A 23,679-nucleotide genomic window follows, 5' to 3' on the forward strand; every position below is an offset into this window, starting at 1 on the left:
GAAATACTCTGTGCAGCTGCAGGCATCACCACATGTTAGTGCTTTCAGCAAAGATAATCAATAATCTCCCTCTAAAACAGCTAAACACAATTTTATTTAAACACGGAAAATCGATGGCACCACATAAAGTGTGCTAAGAGGTGCCCCTGCCTATCAAAACCTGCAGTATCAGCAAATCTCCCGGCAACTGGGACAGGCCCTGGGAAAAGCCTGTCACTGCATCCTTCTTATGCAGCTCATTTGTTGATGTGTGTGGCAGGGATGTGCTTTACACTCCACTAATCAATATTAAATTCTGCTGGCCACTAATGGACCACTCTTCATTACCTAAATACCACACTGGGATCCCCCAGTAATGGTACCATTAGAATGTCAAGCTATTATTAGCTGAACTTCAGCCAATACTGTTGAACAGCATCCAGAAACCCACATACAGTATAGAAGTTTTTATGTATATTTTAGAGATGTCAAAGTGGCAAGTATAAGATGTACTGTACATATCTTTTATGTTTCTGTCCCAGAAAAGTTGCAGTATATTTTTTTTCTCTAATTGCATAAGCTTTCTCTAAGGCAACTGAACTGTCATGGAAGTCCACAAGAACAACATAGCTGACCATATCAGGGATCTAAACAAAAGCTAACAGGAACCTTACGATTCTTCTCTCATGTATTCAATGCACTCAAAAACAGAACTTAAAATATCTCCTCCACTGTGATCACCTAAGTAGTCATGAGGGACTAATGGCTTCTTTCCATGTCAGTTTAATGACACCTTTCATCCTGGAGATTAATGAGCAACCTGGCAAAGGAGAAGACTGGCAGAGTGAGTCCCAGAACAGGAGGATTTCATCATTCCATCAACAGCCCACTCCCTCTTTGTTCTTGGAGCTCTTGGTTGTGCTCTAGAACACAATTAAAAGGAGAGGATTAAAAGGAATGTTCATTGATTTATGTCTCAATTTGTAGAGGCCATGCTCATATTTATGCGCATGGAAACTGCACAAGATGACCATTTTGTCAGTGCCATTAAAACAAGAAGTGCATTATGTACTGGCCTTCTCTAAAACTTAATTGGAAGTCTTGTCAGGGAGGTAGAGATGCTGAGGAGGTTCATTAGTAATCACAACAGTAGTGACAGAATCACTGCGCTCGCATTTCATGAATTTAAAATATGTGATGTGCATTTGCTGCTGGCCACAACTGAACTATCTCTGATATGTGTGTTGTATTTGAGGTATCAGAAAGGTATTGGAGTGTAAAACCAGATAACTGAAATATACCAAACAAGTTGCTTACAGGAACTCTTAATACTGTTTTCTGAATATGAATCTCTTAAAGACGTCTATAGTGACTCAGTGTAACTGTGGATGTACTGAGAGGATGTAAGTGTTCAGTGAGTCATTCCTGGCAGGCTGATTTGGTGTAGTCTATACTACAGGCTTGTTCATATTCAAATGGCTTATAAAATAAACAGTTTTGTGGTGTGGACTCTTAGTTGTGACAAAGTGACAGACACTCCTCTGTAACTCATGTTTCCCCATAAGGTATGTGCTCCAGTAAAGATGGACAAATTACAAGATTCACTTTGACAGACAGAATATATGACCATCTATAATTCTAGTCAACAGTTTATTACCATATCAGTACTAGTTGTCAAGCAGTCTAATTCACTTTAGAATGAATTTGTAAAGCCAGACAGAAAATATGACATAGTTCTGATCCACAGTTTATTACCATAGGCCTATCAGTAGTTGTCAAGCAGTCGGCTCTATGGGGAGCCTGGACTTATGAGAGCGATCCTGTCAGGTTGAAATCCTGGTGGTCAGGCTTGCAAGCTTAATTACATTGTTATTTGTGCATTTACTGTTGAGTGGGGTAGCAGGTGGATATCACTGTCAACAGGGCAGCAGAGACTGTATAGTTTAATAAACTCATGATGTCTACCAGCGAACATGCTGTCACCTCTCCAATGCTATTTGACCGGTTCAAAACATCAACACATCAACTCCGTTGCATTAAAGGAAAAGTGTACCCTATTACCTGTGGAGACATGGCATGCCAGAGAGAGAGAACGTGCTGGAGTCATGAGGATGCCTGGCTGAATACCAAACACTGGATGCTGCAAGAATAATGCGAGCTAAACGCAGAGCAGCTTTTTAAAAGGCAGAACGAGTGGCGAAACGAGTATCTGTTCTAATTAAGAGCCGTGCCCTGGAGTTCTCTCCCCCGGTGTACAGGATTTGCTTGGCGCGAGGGCTGCACTGAGATCAGCTTGTTCCGAGTGCGACGCCTGTTCAATGAGACTGTGAGAGCCCACACTCGTCCTGCGCTCCTGTTAGGCCGGCGTGTGGAGGACTGTGGGGACCGCTGGGCTGGCAGCACAACAAAGACCTCAGACAGCTGTTTGATAATGTGCAACCATTCATTATTGTGTTGACGCCTCGAGTGTGGCCCAAGATGATGAAAACAGTATTTTTTTTAAATAGAACTGTGGTTCTATTACATAATAGGGTGGTGAAGAGCCATCAGAGACATGCCTTGAAAAACATAATGTCTGACGTACAGAGAATAGGAAAACAAAAGGGAAGAAAATCACAGAGATAATAATTAACAAGCCAGTGCCTGCATGTCTGCGCTCCATTGTGTGTGCACGCACATGTGCTAAGGCTGGTCTGGTCAAGGCAACATATTCAGCTGTGTTAAAAGAGCATGCAAACTGGCCGCCTGATTTTGGACTTTAAACCTGAAGACGTTAAAAGACTTTAGACTGAAGTGGCAAAGAGCAGAGGAGAGAATAATAGCGTTTGGCTGACTGAAGTGGTTTTGTTTGTTTATTCGTTTTCCCTGGCCACTGATCCACAGTTTAGTACCTGGCCACGTTTTCCATTGCTACTTGGGCCCTGGAGTGAGGGGTTGACACTGTAATTTTTCAGGGCACAGAAATCTTTGACTACAGACTTTTTAAGACAGAGGGAAATAACAAAGAACTCAAGGCAAGGCCCAAAGGGTTAGAGGCCGTTAGGTCTCTCTCCCCTGTCTCCATTTGTTTTTCTGGAGAGTAGCCTATCTCTGAAAGACATAAAACTGCCTTGTTTTATCTGTGGTTGTATTTAAGGACTTACAGATGTACCTCCAAAGATTGTTAAGGCGGAGCAAGATATTTCATCAGGAGCCACTTCCGGGAACCCGGATCGCACGAGGGGGGGTCAAAATCCCCCTTTATGCAGAGCAGAGGCAGCGACTGCTCCATTGAAGTCTATGGGCATAGCTCAGAATTTTACCACATATGCTAAGGTCTTGGTTCTGTAGAGTTAGGAATGTGAATTTCGGGCACGTTTTCATGATCCTCAAACCCTTCTGAACATTTCAGGTACATATTTAGCATTTTTGAGCATTCCAGTCTGGAGAAAATCGACTTTATATCAGGTGTGCGCCGGTTAATTATGCCGCTGCTGTTGGCCGGTTGCAACGTACGCTCATCAATACGTCATCGACACGCCTCTTTATGCAGACAGGATTCGATCCCCATTTCGCGCCCATAGACATGAACTACGATTCCGCCTTAACAATCTTTGGTACCTCTCCATCTCACCTGCACGCTTCCTTAAAGCGGTTATGCTTACGCTTTCCCCATAAAGCGCACATGTTAAAAAGTAGGCTTGTTATCCTAAATAGGCAAGTTGTACAATATCAGCTCCTCACATATACATGCTGATATGTTCCTGCTCAGAACCACAATAAGGTATGAATGTGAAAAGAAAACATTTGTGGTATCAAGAAGAGGGATTGTGGGCTTCCTACAAGGCTATCCTATTAGTATTGAATATAAAACAAAACAAGTCAAAGTCAAAGGTCAAGTCTAATTCATCTTCGGCTTATGAGAAGGGCTAAAGACATAAGTGAAACACTTAATGCTGCTGTGTGGTATTTTTCACAAACCTGGGCTCTTTTGCCATTTCTGACAGGTTTCTTTTTGCACACATTGAAATGGTTGTCTTAGAGAAGCATTTGTTAAGACATACTGAGTAAGGCTCTTAGCAGTTTTGATCCAGGGTTTTGTACTTTGGCTGCTGAGAATGGGGCACAGAGAGTTTAAACAAATACTTGAGACCTCCCTCAACATCCCTCTTCTCTTCTCATCCAGGGCCGTTATGTGAAGAGACTGCTGGGGGGTGAGGATAGCAAGCACACACTGTTTACCTTGGATGTCGCCAGGTAAAGAGGGGTCCAAAAGAGAAAACAATATTCCCTGAGAAGTGGAATTTGACTTATGTCAATACGGCGAAGGGAAGGTTGAAGCTATGCGAGCAGTTCATTTAACCTCCTAATTTCCCTGTAGAGTAGGCCTGTGGACATGAAGTCGATGAGACAGTTCGGCTATATTCATAGGAACAAGCCTGGGATCACTTCATTCCCATGTTAGTGCTGGTCAAAAGACATGAGTTAATATACCACACAAACATATTAAGCGCTAAGTTTCGGCTAACGGTAACAACACGTCCTAGGGAAATGTTTATTTTTCCACTGAAATCTTCCTGGTACTGTTATTACTGTTAACTACATCCATTACTGTTAACAAACAAACAAAAAAAAACACTTTCAGGAAAGTTGACTAAAAAAAGTGTTCCCTTGGAGAAGTGATGACATACCAAAATAACAGGCCTGTTTATATATTTTATTTTAATTGTTATATACCTGGACAAATATTTTCATCAATGATGTGACCTTATATTTTTCAATACAACATAATTCAAACAAGCAAACTATTTGGAGTCATGGATATTTAATACACTGCTTGGCTCAGGGGACTAAACTATCTGAGCCTCCAGTTAGCTGCTAAGGGTTTTCTATCCACATCTCCCCCTTCTCTTTTATAGTCTCAATCAATACACAACCAGTGAGGACCCTGAGCCAAAATGAGCTAGGCATTTAACAGTGTTGACATAAAAGTGCTACAGCCAAGCATAGCCCTGCCCTGTCTGACCCTGGCTCTATCTCCCACTCCTCCTAATTCCGTTTGCTCACTCCCAGGACTGTATTCACTCCACCCCCGCTTTCTAGATTGTGTGTTTGGGTGATAGTTTTTTTTAAAAGAAACTACAGGGTTTCCCTATCTTGCTGAAACCTCATCCCACGCAGATTTAGCTAACCATACACTGACACTGCCCCAAGGCCCTGGCTTCTACACTGCTAATGTCTTGAAATGAAATGCATTATAACAGTTTATCGACTCAGCATGACAGACACACTGAATGGTGAGTACCGTAGGCTACTGTTGTTGTCTGTTATTGCACCTCACTGCAGAATGTATTTTTGTACTATTACCTCACACAACTAGTCATGTTGTGTTAGATCACAAGGTATGACTATTACATACCCACATGACCTAAGTATTTCATGAAACTTTTTTAAAGACATCCACAGTCACAAACCTTTTTTAAAGACATCCACATTTTCAATATGGTTCCATGGATCAAAGACAATTTAATTTACTGTGGTGTACGTGTGAAGGCATCCCAAGATTGAGTGTTGACATTTAATCCACAGCGCTAAGAATAGAGTGCTGGCTAAATTAGATTTTCATTTCAATTTACTTTTAAAATCTATTTGTCTGACCACTGTGGTTTATGCTTGGCGGTGCTGCTCAACTGACCCAGAGCCTCACACCGATAACATTACCTCAAAGGCAGTTCACATCCGATCCGACAGGCTCCTTCAAAAACTGGCACCTGTGAAAAAAAGTGCTTGGTAAGCAAAACAGCACAATAGCGCACAACACAATGACCCCTGACGGGCTGTGCACAATCACAGTGGTGTCACAATGTCATATCTATTGTTAAGGCTGATTGTATAACCACCTTTGTGAAAAGCTGTCTGACACCAACATCTGAGAGCATAATGATGAAAATATGCATGATTTTAAGGGGGCTTACAGGGTCATGTGAGGACAAAGGCAACACTGTTGCTGTGTTATGTAGCCTACTCTTGCAAACAAACTTCAGTCATACATGGCTGTTCTTTTAGCATTCAATTACAGATGCTGGTGAATTGGCATAGATTATTATGGGCTGATTATGTGTAAAATGTAACAGTGGGAATTCTTTAACAGCATGTGCAGCTGCACAGGACAATCAGAAGGCAGGCTGATGATGGGCTTAATTCAAACCGATGTTTGTGACAAGTGTTAGAGATCAGAAGCAAACACTGCTTGTGGCACACATAAGTGGCAGAAGAGCAACAGGTGGATTTGTCCTGAGGCGGAAAGACAGGCCTTCGGATTGGAAACCCAGGTCTATACATGATGTAGGATTAAATATGAATCACTAACACTCACACAATACACAAGCAAGGGAGGATAGTTTATTCAGAAGTGCCGGTAGCCTATGCCCACCTCATCCCAAAGCATCTGTATTGAGAACAGAGAGTCTTCATAAAATGTAGCTCAGTTCTAGGGTGGAGTGATGCTGGCCACTGTTTGGCCTAAAAAGACTTTCAGGAACGATGTTCAAGGTAGGCTAACGACATATCGAGTAAAACGTATTAAAACACAAGTTCAACCAATTTTGCCTTTGTATGTCACACTTCGTGCAAACATTCTAATTTCAACTCCAACTCGAAGCATAAAGGAAGGAAAACCTCTCACCGTACCGGAGCGCTCCCGCCCCCCAGAGGTTCTCTCCTTTGCTTTTTCACTCTCTAGTTGCCAGGGTTTCCGTGTACGCGCGACTCGAGCGGAGACGCGCAGCTCAAATCCGTGAATAGCCAGACATGGCGGCGGATCTAAACCCGGACTGGATCTCCTGTCTCCCTTCTTCGTGGAGTTCTGGGGTTACTCGGGACGGACGGATTTTCTTTATCAAGTAATTATCTATTGGATATACGGCCCGGATGTATTGACCAGTCTTTCGATAATATTTTTTCACTCTCGATTTCCCCTCATGTTCACCTTTCCCGTTTCTTATCAACAGTGAAGAAGCAAAGAGTACAACCTGGCTGCATCCAGTCAGTGGAGAAGCAGTCATCACAGGGCATAGGAAAACTCCAGGTAAGTACACCTCATCAAAGTTTTCAGTATTGCAGCAAAGAGATCTCTCATCTTTAACGTGTAACGTTAACTCACACACACAATATCATAACGTTAGTTCCAAAAGTGTATGTTGTATTTGTCTACTGCCGGTTTCAGTTCAGCTGTGGCAAATTAACCAGACATTTGTACCTAACACCAGCCCGCTAAAGTTAACCGAATTTAACGGCTTTATCGATAGTTGTGCCAACAGCCGTTGTAGTGGGTAGCACACGTTAAACTGCTAATTGTTTGTCAGGTAACGTTAACAGACGTACGTTAGCAAGCGCTGCTGATTGTAACGTTATTCCATAGTCATCTGGTAATGTAAGTAATGATTTCCAATACGTTTAAAAGATCTTGGTTTTACCAGAGATTTTGTACCACCGTTGTTTTTAGCCCGCGAAGTTGGTGCTTACTGGGGCTGGCGGAGCACACTGCGGTTTGTGAATTTAAAGCTCTGCGCGCGGTGATTGACAAGCATGCAGTTCATTAGTGAGTGTTATATGCTCAGTCTCAACGTGATTAGCTAACTTAGCAAGGTATTCAGCATTGGACTAGACTCGCATACGGGGGACATCAGTCATCAGCACTACAGCGAGATATAATCAAATAATTGTGCATATTACATAAGGTATTACTCTGTAAGATAGCCCCATTCTTCAGGACACATCAAGTTATCAAAGCAACAGATTAACACTAGATGTAGCGTTCCTTATTTGCGTACAGTGAGATAACAAGAGATAACATTCCATGACTAACGTTAGAAGAGTTGATGCTGATGAGGCAACGAGTAGCCTAGCGCAGATTCTAGATAGACTACTCTGACGGCTACCTTGCTGCAGGAGGTTGAACAGATCAAGCGGCAGGTTGCACCGTTTCATTTAGCAAGTAGTAGTGCAGTAACGTTAAAATACTGTTTGTCCTCCTGACGTTCGTCTGGCTTGGTGTCTGACACCCGAGCACAGGTCCTTACATTGTGTGCATTTTGCATTCATGCTGATCTGTGCTGTTCTCTCTTTGTCCCTTATAAACCAGATTTACCGACTGGATGGGAGGAGGGATATACGTTCGAGGGAGCCCGATGCTTCATCAAGTGAGTTAGTTGTTCACATCTCTTTTTCTCAGGCTTGCTTCTCTTTCTGTCTTTCTTTCTACCAAAATCTGCCAGCTAAGACCAAACATATGATGGAGATGGCCTGTCACTCACTTTGGATGATGGATATGCTGGATACTGTCCTGAATACTGACACACCTAGTCATCACTGTCATTGGATTAGATATGTGAGTCAGGTGCACAATGTTCTGGAGAGCTCAACATTTGATACCATGCTCTATTCTATGCCGCCATTAGACCATTCAGATGTCTCCCAAACATTGAGGACTGTGATAATATGTAGTGGAGCAGACACATTGTATGAGGGAAGGTTGGTAGCTGTTTTGCTGTGTAAAACTGACAAGGGAAAAGGAAGGATGATGGGCACCGCCCACTTGGACAACTCAGTGCAAACACCCAGCACATGGTTACATGAGAACCTTTACTCTCTTGTTTGCATGTTATATCTGCAGAGTTAATCATTACCACTCAACATGATTTCCCCCAGTTGCATTATGCGGCGCCTGTGTAAGGTGCAGGGTAGGCAGTGTGTAGAGTATTTCAAATTCTACTTCCTTGTTTGTGCTTTACCAAGCCCGCCTTCCATGTTTCAAATAAGCAGCCGTTAATGACATCACTATGTTTACATTCAAAATACTACGTTCACATTCAGCATTCAAGTTATTACATACTGTAGAGGGCCCGCACAGGTTTAACCTGGGCTAGTCAGGGGTTTTTAATGGCAGACCTGTAGCAGAAGTTCTTTTCTGTCTTCTGGTTTGAAATAAGTACTGAATGTGGGGATGGCAGACAGAGTACTACTGCAGTGATTTTGGTCTCAGATAGGTCATGCTCATGTTGCTGATCTGGGCACGGCATTTGATGCCTGATTGACAAGTTGCCTATCTTGTCATTTGTGCCTGTGCTTTCACTCTAGTTCTCTCTCTCTCTCTCTCTCTCTCTCTCTCTCTCTCTCTCTCTCTCTCTCACACACACACACAAACACACACACACAGTACCCCCCCTTTCTCTCCCTCCCTTATTCTGTCTGTTGCTTGATCTGTCTGGATGTAGAATCTGTAGTGTCAGCCCCAGCTCAATCCTCTTCTTCTTAAACGGGTGTCAGCCGCCCCAGAGGGCCGTGACAGCTTTGGCCCTGTTCCTCCTCTCCCTGCCTGCCATGCCAGGAGGCTGCTTTAGTGCTGAGCCACAGTGCCTGTGTTGTTCTCTGTGGCAGAGTGAACAGGGACTTGATGGCACCTGTATTCACCTGTCTGGTGTACGCTTAGGTGTTTGGTTGAAGGAGTTGAGAGGGTGCAGCTGCTACAACACTACCAAACCAACCCCCCCCCCCCCCCCCCACACACACACACACACTCCGTTCTCACTGCCTCTCTCTTTCCCCCTTCTTTTAGTCATTTTTAGTTTCATATTACATGCGGGGCAGATGGCAGATTGCCAGAGATGTGAGCTGAGAGGCAGCCGTTTAGTGCTGGCCAGGGCACTTGAGAGTCGGGAGTCGAGAGTCGGGACCCTGGCCAGCCGGCGCGCTGCAGATGACAGAAAGGAGCTTTTTATCAGCTGGCTGAAGTTTCCAAAGGCTCTTAATAAGGGCCCTCCATTCATTTTGAATAATAGAACAGAATGTGTGGAGGAGAGCTCTGTCAGAAGGGTGGCGTCTCCTCTCGCCACTAGGGAGCCCTGCGTTTGGCTCGGTCAGACGGGGTGGTCAAAGCTCCAGCTATACGGGCGCCGAATGCACAGCACTCAAACCTGTCCAATTCCTTTCATTGAGTTGTATGATATTGAGGATCTTTCCGCTTCTGGTTTCGTCCTGGCCTGGAAGGGGTTTGTGGTGTTGCGTTGTTGGCTCTTCAATGCCTGCAGCACACACACACACACACACACACACACACACACCTCACTGAGCCCCTGGGAGTGAGATGGGGAGCAGCTCAGCTGTGACCTGTTAATGAGCACGTCAGTGCGAGCCCCAAGACGCCGGCCACTGCGGACCTGTCACCACGAGCCGCATGGCAATTACAAGGGATTTTCATTGTAAAACGGTGTCGACTGAAACAACCTCAAGGCTCCGCCGGCTAGGAGAGACGTTGGCTAGGTCTACTGTCTGTGAGGAATTAGTTGTAAGCAACCTCAGAAGTCCCAAGAGACAACTCGTTAGTCTGGGAGGGAGTGATGTGAGGCCAGGTTGGGTTTCTTTAAGGGGAGACAAGGCACCAGAGGGAGTCTTGATTGACTGTGGTTTATATGTATGCATTCTTTTTGATCTTTTGCAAGGAAGTCCGTGCTCCCCACTCCCACCCCCCACATCAATTAATTGTCTGGGAAGATGTTAGGGTTTAGCCTGTGGCACAATGCCTTATTTCCTTGCTGCGTCAAGGAGACCTCTCTAGAGGTCAGTTGGCCACGGCTGGAGGTGTTCTCTTTCACTGCCTGATGAAAAGAGGCTGTTGTTATGGAGAGCCGGTGGGAGTGGCCAGGGAGTTAACTGGGATAGGATGGAGCTGTGGAGCAGATGAGTGAGGTGAGAGCCATGCTGCTGACAGCTGCCTCGGCCGAGGATCATCAGGACTGGTGAAGCTGTGGTGACAGGTCCCTGTCTCTGCTGCCCGCCCGGATATGCTTAAGCTCTCCTCTCTATCCCCCTCTCTCTTTCTATCCCCCCCCCCCCCTCTCTCTCTCTCTCTCTTTCTCTCTCCCCCTCGGTGAGCATGGCCTGTCTGTAAGCATTGTTTGTGGCTGGGGTGATTTTAGTAAACATGCTCCAAGAAGAATGTTTATTCATTGTAATCTGGACCCCAAATTACTAGCCTAACATGAGAGAATATAGTGATAGAAGAACATCATGCACAGCATGCATATTTTGCCTGGAGGCCTGACTTTCTCATGCTTCAGACATTGTGGCTTTGGACAGGTTCATGGTCAGAGCCAAAGTCTGACAAGTTGTCTCCCTGTTTTGATGCAACAGTTTTAATCTCTGTTTTGTTCATTTTGAAGGAAAAACGCTTAATTTCTAATTTATGTTTCTCTTGCTCACTCCCCTCTGTGCCTGTCTGATTATCAGAAGTTACTGGTTAAGACTCTCTTATTGTAGTGTCTGTCATGAAAGCGGCATTCACATGACTTAGGCTATTAGACAATAGACATGGCAAATTACAACACACTTTTGAAGCAAAATAATAGCGCAGTGCTGCAGTCTTAATGCAGGAGGCACAGGAGCAGAAACCCTCTAAACGAATTGTCACAGGAAATTAACTCGCTTGTAAGTCAACTAAAAACTTTGATCTTCCATGAACAGTTTTGAAGCAATTAAAAGAATTTAGGGATTTCACTCGGTCCCTGGTGTGACTTATTCTCCGTGAAATGAGGCTTAATGAAGATGTGACAGAGTCGCGATCAAAAAGCCTCAATAAACCAACCCCTGTTTACCTCTATGTCAGGAAGAGGATGGCTTGGACTGCAGAGCAGCTCCTCTGAAAGAGTGTGGCAAGGCTGGTGGCTTCACAGCAGCCGAGAAGAAGATATTTGTGCTGATGCGGCCTGCACCATGATGAAGCCTGCAGAGGGTGAAGAGGGTGGGGGAAAGGGGGAGGGGGACTGAGGTCCTGACTATTGCTGCGGGACCGTCAGGGGTGACTTGATTTGTTTCTGGAACCTGAACCTGAATGAGCAAAGGTCACTGGCGGATGATACATTAGTATATAGTAGTATTAGTAACATCAGTATTACACATGTTACTGGAGGACTCAACCAGAGTGCAGACCACAAAATTCAAATAAAGCTGGTCTTGCATGCTTATTTACTTGCTGCGTTTACTAAACTCTAGTGTTCATGTAATTGCATCATGGAGATGCGTCACTTTAAGATGTGCACAACTCACGACTCATCGAACAGATACAGGATAGTGTGGCAGCCATGATACGTTGTTAAAGCCAAGTATATCCCTGACCTAACTGTGCTAATCATTCGGCTGGCCTGCTGGTCTTAACCGTTCGTAAATTAAAAATGTTCATTTGTTTAGAGCATCACACTCTCGGAGCATCCAGAGCGCAGCAGATTGAATTTACGAATGCACCCCTAGCTTCTACTCTAATCAATGGAACTGGCTACACCAGACGTGATAGTGACGTGTAGGTTCGCAAAAATTAGACCAGATTTCTAAAACTCCAAAATTAGACCAGTCTTGTTTTTACACTCTGCAAACGGAGAGCTTCACTTGTGGACGCGGTGCAGCCTGGACCTTACGCTTCATTTCAGACAACTCGGAAGTCAGATATATTCTATTTCCCAATTTCATTCCAGACAAACTTGAAGGTCATGACTTCTGACCTCCTACTGGAAAAAAAGTACAATGGAACACCACTTGAAGTCAGAGTTCCCATTTCTGAACTCGGTGTAAGTCGATTTACCTCAACTTCAAGGTTGAAATTGAAGTCCGACCTCCGATGTCCGAGTTGTCTGGAATTCCGCATTAGACACAAGTGTAAGCTCTGCACCACACCACTGTGGTTAGGGAGAGGAAGTAGAACTAGGGAATCGGAAAGACCCACTCTTACTGTAGGTGTGTTTAGTGAGGGGAGGAGACACGTCCCGGTATTTTCTCTCCCTCTGTGTGTGTCGTATGTAAAGCTCAGACTGACTGTCTCACCACCACATTTCTATCCTGTTTGGATACACTGTGGTTTATCTGCTGTTTGTTGACTGTTATTATCAGGACAGGTGGTGTGAATGGGGCAGAAACTTACACAACTTCTTTTCCTGGACATGCAATGCAAAAACCAACGATGCATGTAGTATGATTGTATAGAAACCCTGCGCAAAACCATGGTGTCGGACAGGAGGACACAGGCTTGGAAATAAACAAGCCGAGCAAGGCCATCAGAGGGCACCCAGGGACATGCAGTCTGCGTGCGCACGCGGTTCATCCTCATAAGCACAAATACGGCCCAGCACAGGAGGGGTCATCGTATTTCCCCAACGTTTTCCTCCCCCCCCCCCCCCCCCCCCCCCCCCCCCCCGCAGTCCCCTGCTGAAGCATCAGCCTCCCTCTCTAGCACCATGGCTCATTGCACTCTCTGACTTGCATGCACAGCGTTCTGCGTTTGGGTAACTGATGACCTCATCCCGAGAAATACTAAAGTGGCAGTTTGCAAACCAGAAGAGCAGCGTCAACCGGTCCGTCCCCATCAGCACACCTAACTACTTTCATGATCATGCACTTGGAACCCTGTCAGTGGGAAAGCAGTGTCTGTTTTGGTTATCATTGTCAAGGTTATTACATCAACAGGCTATCCCGACATGCTCAGACGATCTGTTCAGACAGATTTAGCTCACAATTCAGGCCGGCTCTTTTAGCTTTGTCTATTCGCAATGGATCTGATGAGAACTCTGCTGGAAATAGCAATGACATAGTCTAGTCTGTGTGTTTGTGTGTGTGTGTGTGTGTGTGTGTTGAGTGGATCCCACCCCCCCCCATATTCACACACACATACACACACACCCGTGCTTCCTCCAGGCGGAGAGCCCTTCTGGCAGCAGTGGCTGTGAATCTCTCAGCAGAAGGGCTTTATGGGGCCTGCTGTGGCTCTCCCCGCTAATGGGATAATCCAGATATCAGTGAATCAGCCTCCCACTTTTTCACACACCGCACACTTTCCCTGTCACACACACACACACACACACACCAAACACCAATCCTGTCCCTCTGAAGCTCACACACAGATAGACCTTCATGCACACATGTTCTCCCTTTGTCCATCACTCTTGAGCTCCACACACACACACACACACGCACACACACACACTATCCTGCCCCCCCCCCCCCCCCCCCCCCCCCCCCCCTATTCTGTGTCCTGGCCTGATTATCTCCACTCCCCCCTCCTGCCGTTGAGCTGGAAGACTAATCACTTATTGAACATGTCTCTCATCCCTGTGCAGGCTTTCTCCAGATCAATGCCGCTGAGCCCAGACCCCTTCACCAGCAGCGACACGCACTGATTTATGTCCCAATTCATTCTCTTTTTCTTCAGCTCGGCTCTGAGCTTTAAATGTTTTTCTCTGGACTGTGGAGTCTATTCGCTTTGGGAAGCAAAAAGAAAACAAATTCATGTTAGTACCTTTCTTCCCTGTTACTTTTCTTTTTACGTTTTTAATGAATCTGCTAATATTTATTTCTTACATGGTATATTATCAATGAAAGCCTTTAGGTTACAAATAAGGTTGATTGTATTGGTCACTCTCAGATGTTGTGTCGTGAATCATTTCTCATTTTTATTTGGGTGGGTGCATGTGTGCCGTTGGCCTTGTGGAGGATTAAAATGATTGACAGCAGCAGTGTTATGCTTATTTGTCAACAAAGGGTGATTTTTCTTTACCCTGCAAAGACCCTGAGCTAAAGTTCTCATAGAATCTCCTTTCAGTCTGACAGATTATAAATTTGCATCTGTTACTAATCTGGAGAGTCATGTAATCCATCCGTCCATCCTGAATGTAATCTCACTCTAACCAGGTGGTCAGGCAGGAGAGCTGTGGAACCAGGTTGAGGGAGTGAAATAGCCAGGCCAGTGATGGTGTGTGTTGGCATAGAGATTTGGGACAGAGCCTGAGCACGCTCCATAGAGCACATGTTCCTTCTTTGGGGCCCATATTTGTTCAGGCAAATTTACTCCGGTACATGGGCTACAGCTCCCGCACTGTGCACTTTCTCACACTTCTCATACCTTCCCTTGTCTTGTCTCTCTCTCTCCCTCTCTTGCTCTATCTCTGTCTCCCTCAATCTACTCCTTGTCTCACCTTCCCTTGCTTTGTTTCTCTCTTTCAGTCTCTCTCTTTCTTTTTTGCTCTCTCTCACTCGGTCTCCCTCAATCTACTCTTACCTTCCCTTGCTTCGTCTCTCTCTCTCTCTCTCTCTTCCAGCCTCTCTCTTCCTCTCTCGCTCACTCTCTCTCACTCCTTCTCCCTCGATCTACTCCTGCTTCATTCACTCCCATAATGTGCTAAGAGTGCTGGCTGCCCAGCTGGCTGGTGCTGCTATTGAATAGGGCCCGTAATGAGAAACCAGCACGGAGAGCACTGTGAACCTGCTGGGCTGCTATTGAGTTAATGAGGCATGTGCCCGTGAGAGTGCTGTGGAGAGCCCCCTGTTTTAGGAAAGAGCTTAGCGGGATTTGTTGAATTAAGAGCCTGGTCAGGCTTGGGAAACGCGATGACATGCTAAAGTGTTTGCCGGGAAATGGCCAGTGAATTTCAACACCCTGTAACACACGCCTCCTTCCACCTCTCTCCTCCCCCTCATAGTGTTTTCCTCCTTAAGCTAACAAAGGGAGTTCTAGAATCCATACTTCTTCCTCCACGCTCTGAGCCATGGAGTTATGCTGGCTAGTTCAGCTGCAGGTGCAAGGTTGGCTTAATCAATGTGGTGGTAGCTGCTCCACTGGTCAATTCAGTGGAGGGTGGTATTGAACCAGCCACAAACTTAAAGGCCAATATAGCTGCAAGCAGCAATGAGGGGGCCAAGCAGATAGGCCGGAGTAACCATGGCAACAAAATGCTGTTAACTCAATGCTGCAATCAGACGTATGGCCATAAGCTGTCAAAGCAAGTTTCACGTCTAGCACGTCAAAAGTTACAAGGCAAAATGCATTTTTGCTAATTGCAGTGACCCTAGAGGTCAAAGGTCACAAAATTTCTTCGGCATTCACCTGATGGGGTCATGAGTCCATGTACCAAGTTTGGTTTTGTTACATGCAACGATTGCTGAGATATGAGCTCACTTCCTGTTTGGCGGCTTCGCCACAAATTTCGATTGGATGTGACGGGCGAACGCTTCCCACATGAATCATGGGACCGTCCCCAATCAGTGTGCCAAATTTCCCAACTTTTTACCATACGGTTCTATGGGCTGCCATAGACTCCCATTGCATATAATAATAATAGGAAAACGTAGAAACACAATGAGGTCATGGTTTCTGTTGGATTCATATCACTGAGCTGATAGCAGGTCTTGCACAGTTGAATGTTTATATATTGCTTACGTATCTGATGTATTTTTGAATGTAATTGGGGGCCAAGCAGCGAAGCTGCGAGGACCTCATTGTGTTTCTACGTTTTCCTGTTATTATTATTATATGCTATGGGAGTCTATGGCAGCCCATAGAACCGTATGGTAAAAAGTTGGGAAATTTGGCACACTGATTGGGGACGGTCCCATGATTCATGTCACCAAGTTTCATGTCGGCAACTCGAACCCTCTAGCGCCACCAACAGGCCAAAGTTGGACGTGCGTTCATGCACGTAACTTTTGACCTGTTGGTCCGATTTACAAAAGTCAGGTATTGTTGGAATCCTTGGACCAAGCCGAGTTTCAACGCATTTTCCGCCATGATGGATTTTCCGCCATTTTGGATTTCATCAAAAACACTTAAAATGTATCAGGGGTCACATACTTTCTCTGATTCCCACCAAATTTGACACAGATCATCTTCAGACCAAGCCTCACAAAAGTTATCACTTTTTGTCTTCGGAAGTATTGCCGTTCGCCCGTAAAAGCCAATCAAAATTTGCGGTGAAGCCGCCAAACAGGAAGTGAGCTCATATCTCAGCAACCCTTGCATGTATCAAAACCAAACTTGGTACATTGACTCATGACCCCATCAGGAGGACCCTCAAGAAATTTGGTGACCTTTGACCTCTAGGGGGCGCTGTAATTCACAAACATGCCTTTTGGTCTGTAGCTGCTGCTGTGCTTAGAATTAAATTGTACTAGTGGTGTCTGGTAATACTGTGAAAGGTACTTAGGTCAACTGAGGGCAACTTGTCACATCAATATAATTTATTCGGCCGCCATATTTGATTTGATCAAAAACACCAACAATTTCGCACAGGTCACAAATTTCATCTGATCTTCACCAAAATTGGCACAGACCATCTTCAGACCATGCCTTGTCACTTCATATATTTCTGTAACAATTGATAGAAGCGCTCGCCCGTCACATTCAATCGAAATTTGTGGCGAAGCCGCCAAACAGGAAGTGAGCTCATATCTCAGCAATCGTTGCATGTATCAAAACCAAACTTGGTACATGGACTCATGACCCCATCAGGTGAATGCCGAATAAATTTTGTGACCTTTGACCTCTAGGGTCACTGCAATTAGCAAAAATGCATTTTGCCTTGTAACTTTTGACGTGCTAGACGTGAAACTTGCTTTGACAGCTTATGGCCATACGTCTGATTGCAGCATTGAGTTAACAGCATTTTGTTGCCATGGTTACTCCGGCCTATCTGCTTGGCCCCCTCATTGCTGCTTGCAGCTATATTTTGAATACTGTTGCTAGTCATCCAGAGGAATGACATCAGCTCCGAGCCTTTGTGGGGCAGCAGACATGGTAGTGGGAATGTTTAGCTCCTCTTGTGTAAACTGGGGCCTCCTACAAATCTAAATATTGAACTCCACTGAGGCAGCCGCAGTCTCATTACTACAACTTCATCTCTCTTAAAATAATTCAGTTCACAGTTACCACACACAGCTTGCCAACCACAATTTCAATGTCCTGTGTTTGTATTTGCTTTCTCCCCTGTTGATGAGATGAATGTCTCATCCTTGGTGACGATGTGGTAAACCCTGAAAAGTGTTTTTTTCCCCCATCAGCAGTCCATATCTCACTTGTCTGAGTATGTCTGCGTATACTCTTAGGGTTATTTGAGGAAAGAAAGTGTCACAAGGATTTAACCAAATCATCAAGATGCTGTACACCAGGGGTCTCAAACACCTGGCCCGCGGGCCAAATCCGGCCCGCGTCCTGCCCAATTCCGGCCCGCGACGTATGACAAAATAATAATGTAATCCGGCCCTTGAGGCTATTAATTGCAACAAACAACGATACTGATTAAAATAGACGATAGATCCAGGTACGGTGACAAATCTCATTTGTAGGCCTACTCTGCTCCACTATGTGCAAGACATCCATAGCTTGATTCAAACCCAAAATCGCTGCGCAAAGTTTTCAGGAAATACTTGTATTACACGCGAGAAACACAAAGACGTGCATATGTAATGACGCGGAAGCGATGCAGGCCATAGTGTTGCAGAAATTGAAGCAGAAATTAAGCAGAAATAGGCCTACACCAAATGTTGAAAAACGTTCACGTGCGATGAAGTCTTAGGTAAGCTATGTTATTCACCTATTCTAATTCTGAAGGAGAATATCCTTTTGGAGATTATGATTGATCGTCTATGACAGTGATAGTCACGGTGCGTCTGTGAATGGAGGTGCGTGTATACAACGGTGTCCACTAAGCATACCATGCTTGTTTCGACCCTCTGCCCAACATAGCTTGGAGGTTGCAGTGGTAATCGTGATGATAGTGTCCGTAATGGATGTGGTACAGACAGCAGGGCTAGTAGAAATAGGGCTCTAAAGAACTACAAAGTCACCCGCAATATGATGCGAACTTCTGGGTACTGCAGATTACCCGTGATAGGAACTGTTTGACCAGAATACTTTATTGTTGGCCTATATTGTAGTAATCTATTACTAAATTAGTAATCTATACTAATCTATTACCACAACATATTAGGTGTTGGTATACATCTTAGGTGTTTTCCTGTTAATTTGTTATGTGGGTAATATGAAAAAAGGAAAGTAAACCTGCTTAAATATGTTCATCCAGTATTTACTGAAAGGTGCATAATTTGAGGTGCTTGCCATCCAGTGACAAATTACATGGGTAAATTTACCCCCTTCATAAACTTTTGTTTTACTCAAAGATTTTTACATTTACAGTAGGACTTCATCTCTGACCACTTTCAAGCCATGGCCTTTTGAAATTTTGATATAAAAATCCAATGGTGTTGCTTTCTTAACCCTGATGCCTAGTTTGCCAGGTTTAAAAAAGTTATGAGAGGTAATACTTTTATTTGGTGTGAAACACACACACATACCTGTTTTTATGTTTTTCATTTATTTTATAATTTGTATTAATATTTATTTTATCATTATTTTATTTATAAGCTAAGGTTGCTAGCACAGGTGTCTAAAACTAGATAAAAACACTTGCACTTTGTTTGCAGTTTTGTGTGGTATTTGAAAAAAAGAACATTGCATTTTCAGAAATAGCCGGCCCTCCAATCAGATGACGTTGGCAGAATTGGCCCCCAGCTCATTTGAGTTTGAGACCCCTGCTGAACACTGTGCTGTTTCCACCAGACTTACGTACTATAGACAACTAAGGATTTAACTTTTCACTTGATGAGCAGTGTGAAAATCAAATAGGGATGCTTGTCTTTCTATGGCAGTGATTGATTGGAATACAGCCGGACCAGTGTTGATGTTTTAGTTACTGATTACAGCCTACAAGAGAAATATTTCTCCTCTCCATCTGTTTTCATGATTGGAACATGACGCCAGCAGGCTTTGCATCAATATTCCCAAAAAGGATGGATTTCTGCAGCGCTCACACTTATGTTTGGCCTGCATCATTTGAATACTAATCATTTTGTCTTTGCACAAGGACATGAACAGAATCACTTTCACGTTGTGAAGCCATCATTTGAGGCAGAATACAATGCATGAACATACATGAAGCTGTAATGATCACGTCATGATGATCCTGGACTCTCTTTTGTCCGTCCTCTGTCCCTCTCTCCCATTTGTCTTTCTCTCCGTTAGTATGATTTGCCTCATGTGCTTTCATGTCACGGGTTATGTTTTTTTTGTCTCATCCATTTTTAACACTTGATGTCTAGTTTTGGCATTATTACACAATCTCTCCCGTTCTCACTGTTGAGTTTAATTCTGTCTTCCGGCTTTCTGTTTTTTCAACCCTCTGCTTCTGCTTTTTGTCTATTCTCTGTGTCTGCCTCTGCCTTTCTCTCTCTCTCTTTCTTTCTTTCTTTCTTTCTTTCTCTCTCTCTCTCTCTCTCTCTCTCTCTCTCTCTCTCTCTCTCTCTCTCTCTCTCTCTCTCTCTCTCTCTCTCTCTGTGAAGTGTATTTCTGAAGTTAGATCCCCGGCTGTAAAGTGCATAAGCTCTTATCTGCCATCGGCAGGCAGAGAGAGCGGCGTGGCACCCCTGAGGAGGATTTGGGTTTCATTTAGATGAGTGACATGCACTCCCAAAGTGGGGGAATAGGAGGGAAGGAGAGGGGGCATAATCTTCCCCTCAGACAGTAAAAGCACTTGTAGAAGACGACCTGTAGAACCCAGGCTGCAGTGGCAGATCTCATTTCGTCTCTCTCAGTCCAAAGGGATGCTCCGTGCCAGGTCTCTAAGAGAGGCTGACGGGGTTGCCTAGTGTCTGTCTGGAACTCTGCGAGATTGCGAGAGAAGCAAAATTAAGCTGCCGGGTTTAGCGTCTTTTTTTCCTCTCTCTTTCTCAATCTCTCTTTCTCAATCTCTCTCTCTCTCTCTCTCTCTCTCTCGCTCTCTCTCACTCCCTCTTCTTTTCCTTTCTTCTGTAGCACCTGAGAGTTATGGGTGGGAGGGCCGCTTACACCTAGACAGGATTACGCAATAGTTTCACTGTCAGGCCTGAAGAGAAGTGAGGTGAAGTGTGGGAAGAGGTGGGATGAGAACAGGTAAGAACAGAAGAGAGAGAGAGAGAGAGAGGAGAGAGAGAGAAGAGGGTTCTGATTAGGGTTCTACACAGATTTTCAAATTACTATGGTTAACCGTTCAAGATATGCTACACAGATATTAAAATCCCTATTTGGTTATTCTTTAACGCAGTTAAAGTAGAAGTGGTAGAATATTTTAAATGAATTATATGCACAGCTCTAGTATTGATGAAGCATGAGGTGTGTTTCTCCAGTAGACTCCAAACCCCCTTCCTGTTCTGGGCTTGTGATGAAATTGCATTTGTCATCTTATGTTATTATTAGGGGGAGTTTAGAATGCAGCAACTCTCTGGAATGGCATCATCCTTCAGGAGGGAGGCTGTGGAACTGATGCATATCCTCCCAGCACCGGGGTGAAGCAGGATTGGTCTCCCCTTAGTCACTGGTGATGCTGTGATTCACATTTGTGTTGACTCACTCGGTCTCAGTGTAGTGAAAAGTCTGTGTGTGTGGGGGGGGGCATTCTTTATGGCCATTCATTCATTCAGTTTCTCTTTTTGGGGATTTTTCCCGAGAACGAGTCTTGCTGTGTTTTCAGACATCTGGCGTAGGTGCAAAGAGTCTGTGTGTATGTGTGTGTGAGTGTGTGTATGTGAGTGAGTGAGTGAAGAGCGAGTGTGCGCAGAACCTATTCGCAGATTCTCATGACATCAGTTCTCAGCGCGGTGCGGTGCCAAGTCTGATGATGCTCGTTGAATGTTTTATGTCTCTCTGCTGGTGTCTTTCAGCAGCAAACTGAGCTGCATTTGTACAGACAAGACAAGTCAAGTCAGTCTGCCTGAGTTTTATTTATTGTGCCCATCTGAGTGCCCTCTTAATCCATCTGAGTGCCCTTTTAATCTTCTTTTACTTTCTTGACTATGTCATCTGGCACTTCTCAACAGCTCAGTGCTGGAATGGGGGCTAGGGGGTGGAGGAGGGTGTATTGAGTAACACAACCTGTTTGTTGAGCAATCACATGAATGGTCCCTACAGTAGTTCTGACTGGAGCAATCACGATAAGTTGCCCACTGGTGTTTTTCAACTGTCCAGATGAGAAGTTGTAGAGGATGCTGTTATGGATTCACCAAACAGATGGATGTGCTGACTTGACAAGCAAGCCTCACCTGCCACCACTTCTACCGTCAATAGAGCGTCCAGGCCTTGGTCGAACCCTAATGTAAAACCCAATTGCGCGTGAGGTGGATCTGCTGATGATGCTCTTCCCTGTGTGTGTGTGTGTGTGTGTGTGTGTGTGTGTGTGTGTGTGTGTGTGTGTGTGTGTGTGTGTGTGTGTGTGTGTGTGTGTGTGTGTGTTCTTGGTGACACCAAGTCACTGTAGCCCCAGCAGCCCGCTGTTCTCCCAGCGGATCGTGTTGCATTTCATCAGTGGAGCGTAATTGCATTTGCTAGATTTTAATGGACTAGACACAGTAACAGAGATTGCAGTAACGATACAAGACACAGTGGCTTCTGCTGACTTGAGATGGTGCTAGATGGCGTGGCTGTCCTTTGCTGATCGTAGCAGAACCGTAGATCACTCAGACAGTTAGGGAGAGATAGGTAGTCAGTGGGAGTGGGTGAGGAGTGAGGGAGGAGAAGTTATGCGAAGGTGGAGGTCTTCAGCCTTTTGTTGCCTATCTCTCTGATCTTATATAGTGGGGCTCTGATGGTAATGTGTTTGGAGGTCTGGTGAAAATTAACATAAGGTGACCACAACATTGTCAATGAACAATGGCTTTTTGCCATGATTTTAATCCCCTGCCTTTTACTAATTACATTTAGAATGGAGATCCGACATTGAACCAAATATTTACTTAATCCCAGTCTCGGGCACAGACAACATTTTTTCTTTAATGAGTTGTGCCAGGTTTGATTACAAATACGATGACTTAACCTACTGTAGGTTTGCGTGGGGAGCTCATTTTGTGGCTCCTTTTGAATTAGGAAAAGGCTGCTTCTCCTTAATGCCTTCTCTAGCGAGCCTGTGCCATGAGCGACTGCTCCTCACAGACACTCTCTGCTCCTGTCCATGCCAGATCCTGAGCCTGCGAAGCCTACGCGTCTTGGAGGAAAGCCAATGTTCATGGTTTCCTTAATGATAATTCTCTGACTGCAGTCTAAACCTCTCAACAGCCGTCACTGAGGAGCAGTGCAGGACAGCCATCATTGAGTCATGGTCTAGTGCAGGGAGTAGAAGATGTACAGTATGTAGCAGACCGAACAAGCTTTGTCTTTGTCACTCCCAATCCGGCCAGGGTTAAGTGATGCATAATTGACAGGCGTCAAATCCTTTTAATCTGGGTATCTAGTTGACTGAACCCCATGAGGCTTGGCGCTTACTGTAATCTCTGACATTATGTAGCCTTAACTAGATTAAAGATCATCAGCAGTGATCTTAGCTGGGGTGTTGGCTGGAGTTATTATTTTTTTCCTTCTGGCTGAGCACTTTCAATTAAGAATTGAGAGACTGGTGTAATGGCTTGAATGGCAAGGCGGGATTGGGGTGCTCTAATTGCGCTTCGCAGCCTCTGAGGACAAGATTGTGTCCACAGGGGATCACAGCCAGCCAGATTGCCAGGGACACTGTAACCAGGGCATGTCACAGAAAAGTTTCCAACGTGTTATTGCGTTTTCTTCCAAGTTCGTTCTCTCTGCTTGATTGAGTCAACAGGTTTCATTTAGGCTCCGATTTGCACGAAAAAGCTACCGTGTTGTGCTGGTAATGAGCGCTCGTCTTCATCAGGCCTTAATTAGCGATGATGTGCCCTGCGTCATGACTCTTGCCCCGCTGTGAGTGGAAGCACTGTAATTGCGTGGCTTCTGCTTATTTCCCTGTGGCAGCGACTCGTGGCTCGACTCGGCCCATCATCAGCAGAAGTGCACATACTGCATTCATACCTCTG

At 44.8% G+C, this 23,679-nt stretch overlaps 1 protein-coding gene and 1 long non-coding RNA gene across 9 annotated transcripts in view; one reads left to right on the forward strand and one right to left on the reverse strand.

Annotated features, from left to right (window-relative positions):
• Positions 1-530: 530 nt before the first annotated feature.
• LOC121723675 lies at positions 531-7,538 on the reverse strand. Of its 3 annotated transcripts, none has more exons than XR_006035008.1 (3): positions 7,434-7,538; positions 5,680-5,729; positions 531-902 (listed from the first exon to the last, which is right to left on the reverse strand). It is a non-coding gene; the product is annotated as an uncharacterized LOC121723675 (long non-coding RNA). The 3 variants fall into 3 exon arrangements; XR_006035007.1 differs by lacking the exon at positions 7,434-7,538 and adding an exon at positions 6,644-6,771; XR_006035009.1 differs by lacking the exon at positions 7,434-7,538 and adding an exon at positions 6,649-6,691.
• The window catches only part of LOC121723674 (pleckstrin homology domain-containing family A member 5-like), a 122,505-nt gene continuing 105,527 nt past the window's right edge, over positions 6,702-23,679 (forward strand). For all 6 annotated transcript variants that reach the window (XM_042109582.1, XM_042109583.1, XM_042109584.1 and 3 more), the window contains exons 1-3: positions 6,702-6,860; positions 6,969-7,045; positions 8,102-8,159. In XM_042109582.1, coding sequence (XP_041965516.1) covers positions 6,769-6,860; positions 6,969-7,045; positions 8,102-8,159 — 227 coding nt within the window. In that variant the 5' untranslated portion in view covers positions 6,702-6,768. The remainder of the gene's footprint in view (positions 6,861-6,968; positions 7,046-8,101; positions 8,160-23,679) is intronic.

The sequence above is a fragment of the Alosa sapidissima genome, chromosome 11 (genome assembly GCF_018492685.1).
Source record: "Alosa sapidissima isolate fAloSap1 chromosome 11, fAloSap1.pri, whole genome shotgun sequence".
Classification (NCBI taxonomy): Eukaryota; Metazoa; Chordata; class Actinopteri; order Clupeiformes; family Clupeidae; genus Alosa; species Alosa sapidissima.